We start from the raw sequence: 17,396 nt of genomic DNA on the forward strand, positions 1-17,396 counted from the left end.
TCCACTTTCATTACCTTATTTAATCCTCACAAAAAATCCTGGGTGTGGGGAGCCATTATTACCTCCCGTTTACACACAAACGGTAGCTCAGACATTAGACTACATTTCCCAGCATCCCTTGTGGTTAAAATGGCCAATGCCTGAGGTCCAGCCAATGGAAAGTGAGTTGAAGGCGTATAGGCTGCTTCCAGGCCTGCCCATTAAAACCTCCCCTGTAAGCTCCTCCATGCTCTTCCCCCCCTTCCTATGGGTTGAAAGGCAAGGACCCTTGGCATGATCTCAGAAGGCATGTATTGGAGATGGCAAAACCTCCATTAGCCTGGGTCCCAGAATGATTGCATGGAAAACAGTTGTTCCACTAACCCACCCAGTACTGTTCCATGAGAGAAAAAACAAAAACAAAAAACATATGTCTATTACTTTTAAATCATTACACAATTTGTTATAGCAGCTACCCTAACTAACACAATGAACTTTGGCATTAAAAAGGGTTGGGCGGCGGGGGGACGGCGCCTGGGTGGCTCAGTCGGTTAAGCGTCCAACTTCGGCTCAGGTCATGATCTCATGGTTCGTGGGTTCGAGCCCTGCATCGGGCTCTGTGCTGACCGCTCAGAGCCTGGACCCTACTTTGGATACTGTGTCTCCTCTCTCTGCTCCTCCCCCACTCACACTCTGTCTCTCTCTCAAAAATAAATAAACATTAAAACATTAAAAAAAAAAAAAGAGGTTCAGGGAGATTAAGTAGCTTGTTTCAGGTCATGCAACTATTTTGCAGCAAAGCAGAATCTATTCATGTCTGACTTTGGCTGTTGGATTCGGCTGCATCTCACCTCCACATTGGACCTAACATCAGCCCATCCCCATCCCTGTCCCACCCAGCCCTTGCTCTCCTACATGGGAAACAACAACTCTCCCCTGCTATGCGTGACACCTAACTGGCTCAGGGTGTGCCAGTCTTGTAAAATGGTCACTTCCAGACATCACTCTGAGGGGAAGAGACCCTCATTTAAAGGAGGACTCGAGGGGCGCCTGGGTGGCGCAGTCGGTTAAGCGTCCGACTTCAGCCAGGTCACGATCTCGCGGTCTGTGAGTTCGAGCCCCGCGTCAGGCTCTGGGCTGATGGCTCGGAGCCTGGAGCCTGTTTCCGATTCTGTGTCTCCCTCTCTCTCTGCCCCTCCCCCGTTCATGCTCTGTCTCTCTCTGTCCCAAAAATAAAAAAAAATAAAAAAAAAAATAAAGGAGGACTCGAGTAAGCCTTCAAAAGGACACGACACTGCAACTCTCAGGCAGAAGAGGCTAGGTCCTCCTTAGGCGCAATTAGCACCTCATTTTTTTTAAAGTAGGCTTCACACCCAGCGTGGGGCTTGAACTCATGACCCTGAGATCAAGACCTGAGCTGAGATCAAGAGTTGGATGTTCAGCTGACTGAGCCACCCAGGCGCCCCGTCACCTTGATTTTATGATCACAAAACCTGCCGAAGTTTTGGGAGACCCAACTTGTGCGGGCTCTGCAAATGAACCCCAGACTGGTGCAAGTCTAGACACCATTATCACAAAGTGGTTGGGCTTTCCAGACCCAGGTTCAGTCCTGGAGGGGTGGAGAGGGCAGGGTCAGGACGGAACCAGCTCTATAATTTATGGGGCCCAGTGGAATATGAAGATTTTGCCCCTGGTTAAAAAATCATTACAGATTCCAAGATGACAACAGCAGAGTATGGGGCCACTAAGAGCATGGGGCCCTTTGTGACTGAGTAGCTCGTATGCCTACAAAGCCGGTACTGGGTTAGTTCTAGTTGGGCTCCAGAGGCCAAAAGGTCTCAGTTGGCAGAGGGTAACGTCTAGACAGGGATCAAATGCTTCGGTAGAAAAACAGGTGAGAGAGCCAAGCTGAATGAAGCACAGAATTGGCCTTAACCTCCAGCAAGATGCCGGGGCAAGAGGAAGGGGCAGAGCAAAGCAGAACAAGAGTGGGCCTTCAGGGGCTACAGCCAGGATAGGGGTAAGGATGGGCCTGCTGGTCAGCCTAAAGCCCAGGGATGCTAGGGGAGCTGGCAGGGAGGGCCCTTGTAAGCCAAGCTAGAGCCACTGTGGGGCTGATGTACAGCCCAGCCCGGGCCGCCCCCCGAAAAGGCAGGACCCCCTTCAAAGTGGATGGAGAATCCTGCCAGAAGCGACGTAGCAGCCCAAACTCTCTCAAGCGAGCCGTATGAACAGAGTTTGATAACAAGACAGCGGGCAGGGAGTCTGTGTGCTCCCGGAGAACTGAGGCCCCCAGGAAGCTGAGGACCAGACATGCATATGACAGAAGCTTCAATCTGTCTTTTCATCTCTTCTGCCTCTATGCTTTTATATTTTCTTTTATTTTCCTTTAATGTCTCAGTAAAGTTCCTTTAAAAAATTCTAACCCAGCTCCTCTGTGCTGAGTGAAAAGGGACAAGGAGAGGACAGAAAAGTTGGGTCAATGGATGAGGGGTGATGGCAGCCGTCAGTCTACTTGGAGATCTGACTGACGTTGCCATTAAGCTCTTACACTGGAAGTGATGGGGTGGCTGCCGCCAGCTTACTTCCAAGAGAAGTGGTCCCTTATTTCACCTCAGCCCCAAGGGGTCATGGGAATCTTGTGCCCTACTGAAATGCATAGGCTGTGTGGGTCCAAGGCTGAGAAGTAGGGACCCTTCTCAAGGAGCCCCTTGCAAGCTGGGATCCTTTCCTCTCCTGGCTCCCCAAGTCACTGGCCAGTAGAACCCAAGCCCTCCCTGGAAAGAACAGCAAAAATCTTATTGGGCACAGATAAGGAAGCTGAAGAACAGAGAAGGGCAGAAACTACCCTGATCACATAGTCTCTCATTGCTGGAGCTGGACTTCAAGTCCCTTTGTGCCCTGTGCCACCAAGAGGGAAGCCAGAGAAAGGAGCAGGACCTCTGTCTCAGACCCCAGTGACTAATGAGGGAAGGCTGCCATGGGGCGGGGGTGCTCACTCAGTGGACGGACAGCAAAAGGCAGCTTCTCCCATCAACAGTGCCAGACGACGGAATCTTGGCCAGACAGCCATTTGCTAAATTTGGATCAGAGGACTGTCTCTGGTTAACCCTTCCACGTCTAAGCAACTGGGAGCAGGATGTTCTCTGTTCCTCATTCCTTCTGAAAAAGCTAGAGCCTTGTTTTAGTGGACTAGGATGGGAGGAGGGTTTTCCTTGGCTACATCGGGCCTCGGAGGTCAGGGAAGTAGAGTGGTGGCAGCTGTGGCTCCCCAAGGGTCACTTTGTACAGGTCACAGGTCCAGAATGAAAGCAGGCAGAGGACAGACTGAAATCCTGCTGCTGGCCACATGAAAGTTAGGCTGCAGGCCAAGGGGAAGCCAGACTGTGGACCATGAGGAAGCAAAAGCATAGCAAAAGCAGGGCGTCAAGCCAGGAAAAAAAAAGAAAAAGAAAAAGAAAAGAAAGAAAGAAATCAGGAATTGTGCCAGATGGTCAAAGGTTTGTGGGTCACAGAGAAATCAGGCCACAGAGGAGAAGGAACTCAGGCTTCAGACCAGACCAACGTCACCTGTGATTCAGAAGGAAGGGAGCTGCACCTCCCAGTGAAACCAGGTTGTGGGTCCAGGCCGCACCCCCAGCCCTCCCTCCGCCCCGGGGGCCCAGCCTCACTTGAGCTGCTGGGTAATGAGCTCCTCGTCGTTGAGATAGCGCAGCCGCTCCTCCTCCACCAGGGTGCGCTGCCGCTGCAGCGGGTCCTCCTGCCTTCGCGCAGCCTCCGACACGCGCATGCTCAGCTCCGCCTCTGTGCCTTTCAGCAGCGCGCGCAATGACTCCAGGTTCTGTAGCTGCGGGGCGCAGAGGGACCGATGGACCAGGGTGGGAGGGAATGGAGGTGCGCAGCAGGGGAAGGGCCGGGAGGAGGCGGGCAGCGGATAGCCGGAGGCTGGGCGGGCTCCACCGAAGCAGCAGCTGCTCGGCCGCGGCCGCGAGCAGCAGCGAAGGGGTGGGATGGTGGGAAACAGAGGCCCCGGGCTAAATTCTGGGGAAGAATAGAGGCAGGAGGAGAAAGGCAGGGGGATGGTGGCGGGAGAAGTGCTAAATTGGAACATGCTGAGGGTGCGGCTGCGTGGCTGTGGCCGTGAGCAGGAGCGAAGGGCTATGATGGTGGGGTGGGGGGCGGAGGACAAGGTTACGTGCTGGGCAAATACAGAGACAGGAGAACGGGACGGGCATATTTGGGGGGCAAGAGGAAGCCCTATGTAGGACCGTGCCGACCGTGCGGCTGCATGGCTGTGGCTTCGAAGAAAGACTCAAGCAGTGGGGTTTGATAGAGCTTCCGTGGCTGGGGCGAGAAGACTAACTTAACTCTCGAACCCAGTTCTAAGGCTGAGTTGGGGCAATGGCGGGGGTGGGTGAGATCTTATCCGTTGCCCAGATGGCAACTCTCTGCCCCCTCTCCAGCCTGTCTCTGTTCATTATTCTCACCTGATGGGCCCTGGGGCCCTCTGGAGGAGCGGGCACAGCGATGCCAGGCTCCTGACTGGTGGGACCATCTGCCAGACGGGGGAGGGCGGGGAAAACTGTGCGGACTCAGGAAGGGGTAGGGGAGAGGATCTGGGGCGGGGGGGACTTCCGCCCAAAGGAGGGGTGGGGGAGAATGCTGGGCAAGAAGGAATTGGGACTACCCTGAGGATACTGACTGGGGGAAAGGGCTCAGTGGGGGCGGACTGGGGCTCCAAGAGAACGGTGAGTTTTCAGGGAAAGGGTAAGGAGGGCGCAGTGAGGGGAGCAAGGGCGAGCGGTGGGAAGGGGTTGCGGCGTGAGTGGGAGGGTCGTGTCTGGGAGGGGCTTGAGGGGGCGGGGCACGGGGCGAGGCCCCGGAGCAGGCTGTACCTGGAGCTTTCGGAGTTGCTGAAGTTGGCTGCGCAGGTCACTGGTGCTGTTCTGTAGGCCACGCAGGTGCAGCTGCATTTGCAAACGACTGATGGCAGTGGGCTGCCCCGCAGGAGTGCTGCTGGCCGAGGGCGGGGGAGGGCCAGACACTGGGGTGGCCCCGCTGCTCCGGCTGCCTGACCCACAGGCTGCAGAGAGGGACCACGAGGATGGGAGAAAGGGAACAAACCTTGAGCCTGCAAGGGGTTTGGACAAGGTCTTTCCCACCCCGGATCCTCACAGTAGCTAGAGAAGCACGGGGCTCTGACTCCCTGCCCCAACTAATGGCTCAGCCCTTCTGTAGGGAGCAAAGCACCAGGGCAAAGGCATTTTGGGCTAAGGTGACTGTTCATTGATCCACTGAAGCCCAGTGACATAGCTGATGGTTTAATTCCCACTTTACAGATTAGGAATCTGAGGCTTGGAGAGGGCAAGTACCTGTGGGGGAGGGGCAAAGGGTCACTCACGTGCTGACGGGGTTCCTGCTCCATTGGAGCCTTCAATCTTCTCGCTGTGGCACAGGGAAAAGATGGCCATCAGTGGGTCCGGGCTGACCCCAGACCATCAAAGCTTGGGTGAGACTTGAACAAAATCTCCTCCAGTCCCCTGATGTCAGGATGGAGTCCCAGAGAAGGAAAGGGTCTCATCCAGATTCACACACTGAGACACTGGCAGAGCTGGGCCAGGCTTCTGCTGCCCACTTTTCCTTCCTCTTGCCTCAACCATAGGCCATGGCACTAGTGTTGAGAGAAGAGTCTTACCTGGGGGTCTCAGGCTCCGAGCCTCGTAGTAGGGCACTCTGTACCAGGCCTGTGAGGCTGGCAATCTGCTTCTCCATGGCCTCCATGCGCTCTCTGGAAAGGATAGTGGCTTTGAGCAACCCTTGTCTGGGTATGGGGTCCCTCTTGCTGAGGGACCCCGTTCCTAAGGAATGCCTCCATTCCTAAGATTGATAATTAAAGGAAATACCATTCCCTCCCCAGCCACCAGCACAGACAATTCAGAGGGCCCCAATGCCAAAGGTTCAAGCCCACAGTCCCCCACCTAACATTGGGAAGGCCCTTTCCATCGGACAGTCATTTCCTCCCTTGCCGGCCCCATCTCTCAATACTGGCTCTCTAATGGGCCCCACCTCAGGGAGGTGGGGCCCCTGCACATATACCTCTGCACATGTTTTCCCCCTTCCTGGCATGCCCTCCTCCCTACCTCCTCCTAGAAGCCATCCCGGAGTCCTCAACAGCTTTAAGGAGTCCCTCCTTCCACACCACCTGTCTACTCTCTCAAAGGAAGTGCAAGTATTTTTTTAATGTGTCATCCCCACTGAACAAGGCAGGAATCAGGTTCTCCCAACTTGGCATCCACAGTGCCCAGTGCAGTGCCTGGCACACAAGCCACAGGAGAGCTGTGTGAATGTGAATTGCTTCTCCACATCTCAGCAGCACTGCCCAAGGACAGAAGGGGGATAGGTCAATGCTCTGGTTACCTCCTCCAGCCCTGTATCCTTAGGTTGGAGCTGAATAACAGGCAAGAGTTCCCCAGCTTGGAGGCTACCTAATGGAATGTGCCTCTCTCCCCATTCCTATTTCTTACCAGCACCCCCTCCCCAGTGGACTTCAGCTGACTGTGTGCTGGACAGCTCTCATGGCTGCAAACTCTGAGCAGGAAAGGCTTGGAGGGCTGGTTCAGCCTCAATTTTAGTTGGGGGAACTGAGGTTTAGGGATCCGATGTACACCCAGGTCTCCAGAGGCCTTGTCTGGGGCCCTTTCATCCAACCCCTCCAGGTCTTGCAGAAGGAAGGAAAATGGCATGTCCGTCTCTCCAGTGTCTTCCCTGTCATATCCAAATTATTCCAGTGAACTCTCAAGGCTACTCTGGGTCTACAAAGGACTCTGGGGTCTCACAGTCCAGGACGCAACCCTGCCACAGACCGAATGTGTTCCCTCTCCCCACCCTCAACAGCCCTGAGGCCTCGCGAGCGTCCCGCACCTGGTCTCCGTGTCCTTGGCTGGCACCGGCGGCCCAAATCCAACCAGCGGGCGCTCCCCAGGCCCGGGGAAGAGCTCGGGAGGCGGGGCTCCGGCCGTTGAGGAGCCCCCCGCACTGCGGGTCTTGCCTCCGGGGCTCTCCGCGAAGACCGACGAAGAACCTGAGTCTTTGCGGAAAGACTGGCGCACTGGCGAGCCGCGGCTGGGCGGCCCCGAGTAGGGACTGTGCGGCGGCTGGGGGCCTCCGGGGGGCGCCGCCACGTCGGCCAGCTTCTGAGGCGATGAGGGCGGTAGGCGGAAGCCATAGCCGTCGCCGTAGAGCGGGCCACCGCCCGCCGCCTTGTACAGCGAGTCCTCCAGGTCGGACTGCAGCGCGGCGGCCGAATAGGTGCTGAGCGAGCGCACGGAGCCGCGCTTGTAGAGGCCGCTGGCGCCCGGGTAGGCGAACGGGTCACCGGCTGCCGCGGCCAGGCTCAGGCGGCCCTCGTGGAGCAGCCCGTAGGGGTCGGCGTAGAGCCCCTCACCCTTCACCAGCACCATGCCGCCCGCCTTGCCCGCCAGGTCCTCGTCTGGCTTCACGTCGCGCCGCTCCAGGATGGCGCTGGGGCTGGGACTGACGCCCTGGGCGGCGGGGGCGCCCCCGAGCCGTTCGGCCGCGTGATGCACCGGGCTGCCAGCGTAGGAGGGCGGGCGCCCCCCGGCGTAGGAGAGGCGCGAGCGCGACGGCGAGCCCGACTGCAGCCCCGAGGGCAGCCCCGATGGCAGCCCGGAGGGCAGCCCCGGGGGCGGAGAGCTGGACGCCAGGTGCGGCGCCGGAGACAGGTTGTTGAGACGCCGTGTGGGCGACGACTCCCTCGAGGCATACACCATCTCCCTCTGTGCAGAAGACAGTCCCAGAACCTCACAGGGTTGGTCACAAAGGGGAATCCCTTGCCCCTTGCTTAAGGAGACATCTCCCCCCTGACGCTTAGGAAGTCCCTTCTGTTCTCCGCCTTCCCTCCCTCCTGCTGCATTTGGGCCCCTTTCCCATCGGGGGTCCCCGCATGGAGGAAGTGGCGGATGGAGAGGCACTAGAGAGGCAACCCCCAGCCTACTCTGTGGTGAGGGGTTGGGGAAGCAAGAAGGGAAGCAGTGGTCCCTGATAGAGGCCCCCTAGACTATCCGGAGGCCTGCTGGGGAAATCCTGGATGCAGAGGAGGGGATCATGGCAGATGAGGGGAGGGACCCCTCCATGACCTCACAGTTAGTGGAAGCCACTCTCTGCTTCAGCCTCTCTTCCCTTCCCCAAAAGCTGGCTTTGATCCCTGGTGACAAATAACTAGATTCTGTGCACCTGGACCCCATCTGCCCAGCCTCCCCAGTCCCCTGGGGATCCCCAGCCATACCCGGAGGTCCCCGTTGGTAAGGTGTGAGCCAGGAAAAGCTGCGTATAATGGTTCCTTCCTATAGATCTTGATAATACTTCGGTCCTGGATGTCCCTGGGGGAGAAGGGGAAGGTGCAATGGGTCACCATCCCTCAGCTCTGCAATAAGGAGGGGTAGCTACTCCAGAAAGAGGGAAGAAGGGTGGCAAGAGGGGCCCCTGGCCTCTTCCTAACTTCTTGCTCAGTGCCTCAGACTGCCTGCCACCAACACACACGCAACAGCCTCCACCCCCACCCACCTCCTCGGCCTCACGCGCCATTGTCAGGTTAGCTCAAGCCAAAACGAGCTAAGCAGGGGTGGATGATTTTGAGGGGAGGGGGTAAGATGATCTAGGAAGGAGAGAGGAAGGGCTGAGGTTGGGTCAAGAGGAAGCTGGGGAGGGAAAGGCCTGGGGAATCGAGCTCCCCCCCTTCAGAGGAGGAACCTGGGGAAGCCCACCCAGCCCCCGGGGCCACGCCCACCGGACGTCCTCCAGCTCGTAGAAGACGTTGCGAGCTTCGTCTTTGATGAGGATGGCGGTGTTGGGCGACTTAAGCATGCCCATGGTGAGCTTCTGCGGGAACATGTGCGCGATGAGCGCGTGCAGCGTGTCCAGGCTGCTGACCTCGTGCGTGATGTGCACGCGCCGAGTCTCCTCCCCGAACTGCAGAAACAGCACCCCTGCGAAGGAGACGCCGCCCTCTCTGTCAGAGCTGCTGCCGCCACCACCACCACCACGGCCACCACGCCGGCTGGGAGATTGAGGGGGACCTTCGGGAGCCGCGCTGGTCCTGCAGAGGCAGGGTCTGAGACCAGACGCGCCCCCGGAGTGCAGGTGCACCCAGGCACCCCTCATGCTGCCGTCCTCTCAAGGCACCTCCTCGACCCCAGGCAGGTAGGAGCCTGGATGAGGAAATGAAATTGGGGGCAGGAGCAGGTGCGCCAGAAACAGAGGGAGTTGTCGCTGAGGGGAAGAGAGGTGAGCAAGAGGGGAATGAAGAGGGGGCCGGTGAATGGGGATGAAGGAGAGAGGAGATGGGGAGAGCAAGGGATAGGGCAGGTGGTGCCAAGGGAGCGAAGGGGTGGGAGAGAGGAGGGCTAGGAAGAGAAGCTGAGGAGGGAGAGGCCCCAAGGAGAGGAGACTGCTGGGGGGCAGGGAGGTGCGAATGTGGCGAAGGGAGCCAGGGGCTTGGGTGAGGAGAGATGGAATGGTGAAGGGGGTGAAGAGGGTTTCAGAGTGAGCAGAGCAGAGGGAGGAGCCAGTGGCCAGGAGGAGGGTGGACTGGGCGAGTAGTACCTGGTGAGCGCAGCTTGGTCTGGCTGGCAGAGCGGGAGAGGGGCAGGCTCTGTCGGAAGCGGTTCATCCTACTGAAGCCCAGGGGCAGCTCCGCCTCGGACATGGTCTCCAGCGACTCAGCCGAGGCGTATGACAGCTTGGCTGCCTGGTCTGCCAGCCCGGGCTGGGCTCCCTGAGTGTGGCGTGAGCTGCGGGTCTGCAGGGGCAGGGCAGGATGACAGGAATCAAACATGAGCCCCTTTTGCTCTGCCCATTGCCTCTATCCGGGCCCAGGGAGCCCCTGCCAGCCAGCTACACACACACACACACACACACACACACACACACACACACACACCAGTCTCCTGGATTCCAGACTCGCTGTGTGGCTACAGGAGAGTTCCCCAACCACTTAGGGCCTTGGCCTCCCTAGGACACCCAGCAGGTAAGGAGTGGGCAAAGGACTCAGGCACCCTGGGAAGCCAGACAAGAAACCATCTGAGCGGGAGCCAGGGCACGCCTGCTATTTTAAGCTTCCAAAGAACAACAACACAAATTTGTCACTGAGGTGAGCAGCAGAATCATTGAGCAAATTGGGGCATTAGTTCCAGACATTAATTAAGCGGCGGGTTTGTGAGCGGCGAATTTATCCTTCGTGGAGTTCAGAGAGTCGGCTGGGGGCAGGAAGCAGGGTCCAGGGAGGAAGCAAAAAGAATGAGGGGTCCCAGGATCCCAACTCTGGGAGGTATGGGCCCTCAAAGAGGGGCACAATGTCCTCGACTTAGGCTGACTGGGAGAACCAGCTCAAAGCTAGCTCGACTCTGGTTTCAAACAGACTCTGCCTACTACATGCAATATACATGCTAAGCCTGGTGTGGTCCCCATGAGCACATGGCATGTGTGCCCGGCCTCAGCCCCTCCCTGCAAGAGGCACGTGCTGCCACACAGCCAACTGGCCTGGCTTGCCTTCTAGAAAGGCCTCCCTCAATACCCCACATGGCAGCCCCTTGTCCTGAAGCTACAGCTGAGGGTGCTATCCGGCTGGGGCTAGGGAAGGGTGTTACCCAGTGACTGTCCCCTGTCCCCGGGGCAGCTTGATCACTCTCCCCTTGAGGGAGGGGTCACCATGATTTCCGTTACACTTTAAGAGCCTACATTTGGCTGAAGGCTGGGCTGTCACTCAGGGCCACAGCTCCTGCCATTCTGCCCCAGCCTCTTCCCTTAAACCTGGGTGCTGTCAGAAACTCTGTTATTTAAGGGAGAAGATAATAAGTCAGATCTATGTTATGTATATTCCATGTTACATACACTAAATACACATATGTATCATATTTATATATATTATCAAGGAAAAATTCATGTTGTCCAATTGTACTTTTCTATAAAATAAGTTGTCCATTTTTAACAACAACAAATCACTGAAAGCCATTAACATTGGTTAAGTTGGGGTTGAGACAAAGCTTTCTCTTTTATACATTTGTCTGCTGGGTGAATTTTGCACGATCAGAATATATCACTTTTGTAATTAAAAAAAGGAAAAGTATCTCTAGAAAGGAATCATTTATTCTCCTCGGCTCCCTCCTTCCCCCATCCTGATTAGCCCCTAATTAATCTCCATCTTCATATTAACTCAATTTAATATTCCAATTGGATTAGCACTCTGGAAAAAAGAGAGCATCTTCCTCTGATGGGCAATGTGCCCAGCTGTGCCCGAGGTGGCCTGGGGGCCTTGGGGAGGTTGAAGGTCAGATTTGGAGCCCTCAGGGGGCATCCAGTCTGAAGCCCAATGCCTTGGCCAGTGAGTGGGTATGGGTCTGTGGAGGAGGGAGGCAGCGTGGGAACTAAGCCCACATGGGGGGCGCATATACCCAGACTTTGTACCCTGTGACTCAGCACTAGGCTGATCACCAGTGCCAGCCTGTGCCCCTTTCTATCACCTTCAGCCCCGAAGCGGTGTGGGGAACCAGGTCTGTCTGGCGGCCATGAGGTTGCCAGGCAACTGGAAGGCCAGTGGCTGCCAGGATGAAATGGGGGAGGGCCTACAGAATTCAGGCAGAATGAGGCAGCTAGCAGGGATGAAGAGTAAAGGGTAGCCACAGTGCCTGGGGACACAGGTGAGGTGCCAGTAAGAAGATAGAACAGGGGCCAGAATGAAGTGGGGGTTCTTAGGGGCGGCTGACTGCAGAGAAGGCAGATGCCTGTCGAGGCAACCCTTGGGAGAAGAGATAGCCACATTCCCTTGCCCTGCTAGCGTCCGTCTCCATCTTGGCCCCAGGTACACCTTTCCGTTCTCATAGCCCTTGTGGAAAACCCTCTTGAGAAGAGAGAAAGCCCATTAGCACTTCTCTCTAGTCCTGGGCTGAGTCAAGAGGGCAGAAAAAAAGTGAGACATCCAGGACTTCCTATCTACGAGGGAGATGGCAAGAGAATAACACGGTAACTCAAGCAGCGCTGTCCAAAGATAGGAAGGGGCTGCTGTGGGAGGCAGTGTGCGCCTGTCACTGGAGGTATTCTAGCAAGGAGCCGATGACTCCTGGTCAGAGATCCAGCAGAGGGAAACCTGAGTGGGGACGGTCAGACTAGGATCCAAGGTCTCCAAAGGCTGTCCACAGACTGGGGCAGGGTCACTTGGGAGCTTTTAAAAGCATTCTTTCCAGGACCCCACATTCACTGAATCCAAATCTCTGGAGTTCCGGATTTTTGACAAGTTCCCAAGGTGATTCTGATTTGGGAACCCAGTCAGCTTCTGTGATTCTAAGAGCTACCATGGAAGGCTCGCCAGGAGCCAGGCACTGTGATTAGGACGTGCAGTATCTCATCTCTTCTAGCTTTACAACAATGCTATGATGCCGATGTTGTTGTTCCGTTTTACAGAGGAGAAACTGAGGCCCAGGGGATTATGTAAGTTGCCGCCGGTCACTCAGCTAGTTTAGTAACAGACTGGAATACACCACCAGGCTCTTGGGCCCATGCATTAAAACCATTACATTCTACCGCTTCCTCCAAAAAAGTTGTGTGCCTCACATGTGTCTATGACTCCATGATTTCTCTGATTCAAGGACTTCTCTCTGGGAGCGTGCATGCAAACAAGATGCTCAGAATGAGATGACTGTCCCTGTCATGAGTCCCTGTCATGGTGCCTGGGACTTGAAGACTCTGGGACACAAGTGGCAGACTAACTTGGTTGGGTCCTGGGCCTGGCTGCCAGGAGAGGCAGAGGAGGCACCTGAGAGCGCTCCCCCAGGGCTCAGCAGGATGCCCCCGGGAGGGGGCAGAGAGCTCTCCAGCTGTGGATAATCCAAACTGTCCAGGAGAGGCAGGAAGGCACTTGTCTCTGAGCTTAGCCCTCCACTTGGGCAACAGGCTTGGGGTGCAGAGCTGTGACTCTCTTGCCTGGCACTGACCACCTCCCCAAAGTGCCAGGTAGGAAAGGGATGAGGGGCTCATCATAGACCCAAGGCCCCCCTGGAAGATGAAAGCCGAGTCCAGAGAAGCGGGCTCTTAACAAGATCACGGGATGCAGGTCCCTGCCTCGGAGCCAGCAGTGTCTCCAGGGGGAGGTAAATGTCAGGCAGCCTCTCTCATTCCAAAATGCCCCTCCCAGCCTGGGAAAGCCTAAGTACCCCCAGCCTAGATCCCCAGCAGGGGTGGCCCAAACTCCCACTCTGGATCCATGAGCCCCTGGCAGGCGAACCCAGACTCTCTCAAAGCAGCAGCCACAGCCTGCAGCCCCAAAGCCCACCGCCCACACCAGAAGGTCCCGTGCAGACGCACACCCCTGTGCAAAGCATGTGCAGGGAGGGCCAGGGGCAGGAGAGCACATGCAGTTGTCATGGAAGCAGAGAAGCACACGCACTGACCTTGAAACTCCAGTAGTTTGGCTGCTGATGGAAATAAGAGAAGAGATGGTTATGCGAGGGTGGGGAGGGGAGAGTAGGGGTAGGTGGGATAGAGACCCTTTGAGCTTAGCACTCAGCTCTGGGACGAGGGCCCTCTGCCCTCCCAGGAACAGGAAGGAAGCAATGCCTGGTACATCCCATTCCCTACTGAGACCCAGGCCAGCCCTGAGCAGGCTCCAGGCTGCCTGGTGGGGACAAGGGAGAACCATTCCAGATGTTCACAAGCTACGCCTTCTAGTCACGGTAACTCGGAGAGTTACAGGTGGAAAAGGCACCGATGACCATGATGTAGAGAACCCATGAGACACTAGCAGAGATGAATCAGAGCTGCGGGGTCAAAGAAGTGGCATCTGTTGTGACTGGCCAGGGGAAACTTCCTGGAAGAGGCGACATTTGAGTTGGGTCTCGAAAAATGAGCAGCTGGAGATTGGGAGGAAAGGCATGCTGAGCGGAGGGGACAGTACAGGCAAGTGCCCAGGGGCAGGCAGGCAGAGAGCGTGTTGAGGGTATGGTCACTAGTCCAGTCTGGCTGGGGGTGTAAGGCCTGGGAAAGTAGGAGATTGGGCTGCAAAGGGGCTGGGGCCAGCTGGGTGGGTTTCAATTTAGACTTCACTAGGCAAACAGGCAGAAAGTATCTGAGTGAAGCACTGTGGGGTCAGAACTGGAGTCCGGGGCGGCGGGGGGGGGGGGGGTTGATACGGCACAGGGTAGAAGAGGGTGGCCGGGGGCCAAGGCCAGGGCAGGGAGGCCTGTGTACCACGATGGACTGGATTTACAGAGCAAAGTGGACAGGTGTCCACCACGGGGAGCCATGGGCAGCAAGGGGGGCCGTAGAGACTGGGAGTGTGGACAACGTCCTCTGGCCGGATAGATGAGAGAGGAAGGCTCCTTGCACCCCTAGAGTAGGGGAACTCAGGCTCTTCCTCATTCACAACAACCTAGGGTCACCCTGTCTTCCCCAGAGACCAGAAGGCTCTTCCAGATGGCTAAGGACAAGGAAGGAGGCCAGAGGCTGGGCTGGTTCTTGGCAAAGCCGAGGGCACCCTGCTGACCGGTGCCAGCCTCAGCAGGAAGACAGAGGCAGCAGATGGCCCGGCACTGGGGTGCCTGGCACAAGCAGACAAGATTCCCCGGCCTCAGAGCCACTGACAGAGAAGAGGGACACTGAGGATCCCTGATAGGGGCAGGACATCACAGAGGGGTATCCTGTGCCACCTGAATGCTTTCATGGCCGAGAGGAGTAGGTCGGAGGCTGAGTCGAGGGGCACTGCTGGGATGGAGTTAGACCTTTAGAGTGGGGGTGAGGCCAGGCTTGGGCTGGGATGAAGGGGTTCACTCACCAGGGCCATCCCTGTCCGAGCTACGATTGCCACCTCTCCCCCCCAGTACTGGCTCCAAGAGACACAAAAGATAGTCACACGCCAGGCAAGGGAAGGGGACAGCAAAGTCTGTGCCCCAGCCAATGCCTAGAACAATCTATGGACACATGCCACCCCCGTGGGTGCCAGGGGCTGCCCACAGGTGCCAAGGGGAGGGGAGGGGAGGCGAGGCAAGAGGCTGGAGTAATGGGCCCTAGCCACAGCTGCCTGTGGCCTTGGGAAGGGGAGGGGCAGCAGAGGGAGTGGACACACGGGGGGCAGGCAGAGGCAGGCAGAGGGCACGGGAAGGTTTCTGATGGGAGTCATGTCTGCTGCCCTGGCAGTGATGGACGGCTCTGCAGAGAAGGCCGCCGTCCCTCCTCTACCACCATCATTACACAGCATACGTGCAGGCCACCCATGGTGCCCCGAAACACGCAGGCCCCGCGCCGAGCTGAGCACAGACTCTCAGACGCTCTCAGATAAGGACATGGCCACAGATACACCCTGAGTAACGAAAACACGCTCACAAAAGGACACAAGCACTTGGAGAGAAGCCCTCCACGGTCAGAAACAACCCCAGAAGCTCAGAGACATTCATACAGAGAGCAGTCCCACTCATGCACAAGTATGTACCCCTCGCAGGCCCCTCACTTGCATCACACACGCTCCAGCTCCCCGCACAGAAATACAGAGGCGCCGGCACCATTCACACCCCCTGTCAACATCCCCCAGAGTCACAGAGACACCCAAAGATACCATTCACAAGTGTGTGCACGCTCACACACACACACACACACACACACACACCTCAACTGCAGAAACACACAAAACAGCACCCACACAATGCGCACATACAAAGAGAAAGTCTCATCCCTCCTTCCCCCCACTCGTCAGGTCACGGAGCCACTGCCGCCTGCCTATGACATCCCAGACATCGTGCATTAGGTAGGTTAACTCCTGATTCAAAACAGGCAGAGGATCCCCCACCCCCACCCAGCCCCCAGTGTCAACACATCAGACTCAGTATGTGCAGACGGCTGGGGCCGCCTTGCGCCTCTGGGGCCTGGCTACAGCCACACTAGGTGTGCCCAGACTCCCAAGGCTGGGCACATCCGTGGGGCAGTCAGACCCAGAAGGGAGGGGTCACTACCTGGGGACAGGGAAGAGGACTGGGGAGCATCAGTGCCACAGGAAAGGCCAGGCAAGCCCCACTAGAGGGTAACAATGGAAGAGTTGCTGCGTTTGTGCTTGGCAAACTTGGAGTGAGGCTGAGACTTTGGGCTCTGGCCTGTAGGGCACACTGAGTAGATTCTGCCCCCGCAGCCTCTCTGGAAAGTGGGAAGAAAGATCCTCTTTTGTGTTGGCCCCACCAGGAATAAGACACATAGTCTCCTGGCAACTCAGTGTCCTTGGGGGGGAAGGGGAGGACAAAAGTGGGGAGAAGTCCCTAGAAATGCCATCCATCCTCCGTCTCTCTTTCCAGGGTGTTAAACCCACAGGACAGCCTTGGGTGACCGAGAGCAGAGAGCTCCCCACCCCCATTTGCTAAGGTGGGGTTCTCCCCATCCAACCTCCTCACCCTTTCCCTGGCTGTCTGTTCCTCCTGCTTGCCTAACACAATGCCTTGTATGTCAGTAGGCCCTCAACAAATATTTGACCATGAACGAATGCGAAGAAACTAGGACCAGCCCATAGGAGGGGAGGGGATGTCTCTGAATACTCTTGTCTGGCACCACTCCCACCATCTCCTGGCACCCAGCACTGCTCAGCCTTCTGAGACTTTCCCCTGGGAATTTCCCAACACCAGAAACTGCCTGGAAGGAGGGCAAAGGGCAGGAAGGGCCCAAGAGAGGTCTGGCCCCTCACCCCCAGCAAACACCTCCAGTTTCAGGAAGGAGCTCTCTCCATCCCCCATATTCAGAGATGGGGGGTCTCCCCTTCCCAGAGGATGGTGAGAAGGTGGAAAAAAGGAAGGTCTGAGTGGGAGAGCCCTTGCCAAGGGTACTCACTTGTAGGAAAGAATCTTAGGAGAGCAGGGGGCAAAATGAAAGGTGTCCTTAAGGATTTGATTTGGAAGCCAAGCATTCACTGTCTAGGGAAAAGGCTTTCAGAATGACGGGAGGGGGAAGCTTCCCGGTGACCCTGGAAAGCAAGGCTGGGGAGTCCTCAAACTCCCAGGTGAGAAAAGGAAACAGCTTCTTCCCTCTGGGGTGGGGGTGGGGGGCTGAGGAGTTAACCCCCTCCCTTCCCCACCTTAAGAGCCCTTAGTGGGGTTCTTCCCTCCCGCTGCAGCTGATCCCTTTCTCCGGGGCCAAGCCCTGGGAGGGGCGGGGCCGTGCCCCCTGGGAGCCTGAGCCCAGCCAGCTGAGGTCTCTCCGCTCCTCGCTCCTCGCTCCTCGCTCCTCGGGCAGACGTCCCCTGTAGGCTAGGTGAGCTGCGTGACCCCTCCTTGACCTCAAGCCCCGACGACGCATCCTCCAGGAAAGGGAGGACTAACAAACGGGTCTCACCTCCCGCTCCTTAATCCCCTGGCTCCGCGTGCACCCGCGCACACACC

General features: G+C 57.1%; 1 protein-coding gene across 1 annotated transcript in view; it reads right to left on the reverse strand.

The window, feature by feature from the left end:
* The window catches only part of SRCIN1 (SRC kinase signaling inhibitor 1), a 63,042-nt gene that overhangs the window by 16,225 nt on the left and 29,421 nt on the right, over positions 1-17,396 (reverse strand). Inside the window, exons 4-11 of the mRNA XM_042965454.1 lie at positions 9,601-9,796; positions 8,786-8,984; positions 8,285-8,378; positions 6,901-7,775; positions 5,675-5,767; positions 5,381-5,424; positions 4,875-5,062; positions 3,651-3,826 (exon numbers count right to left, since the gene is read on the reverse strand). Of these exons, the coding sequence (XP_042821388.1) occupies positions 3,651-3,826; positions 4,875-5,062; positions 5,381-5,424; positions 5,675-5,767; positions 6,901-7,775; positions 8,285-8,378; positions 8,786-8,984; positions 9,601-9,796 (1,865 nt within the window). The remainder of the gene's footprint in view (positions 1-3,650; positions 3,827-4,874; positions 5,063-5,380; positions 5,425-5,674; positions 5,768-6,900; positions 7,776-8,284; positions 8,379-8,785; positions 8,985-9,600; positions 9,797-17,396) is intronic.

Source organism: Panthera tigris, chromosome E1 (genome assembly GCF_018350195.1).
Source record: "Panthera tigris isolate Pti1 chromosome E1, P.tigris_Pti1_mat1.1, whole genome shotgun sequence".
Classification (NCBI taxonomy): domain Eukaryota; kingdom Metazoa; phylum Chordata; class Mammalia; order Carnivora; family Felidae; genus Panthera; species Panthera tigris.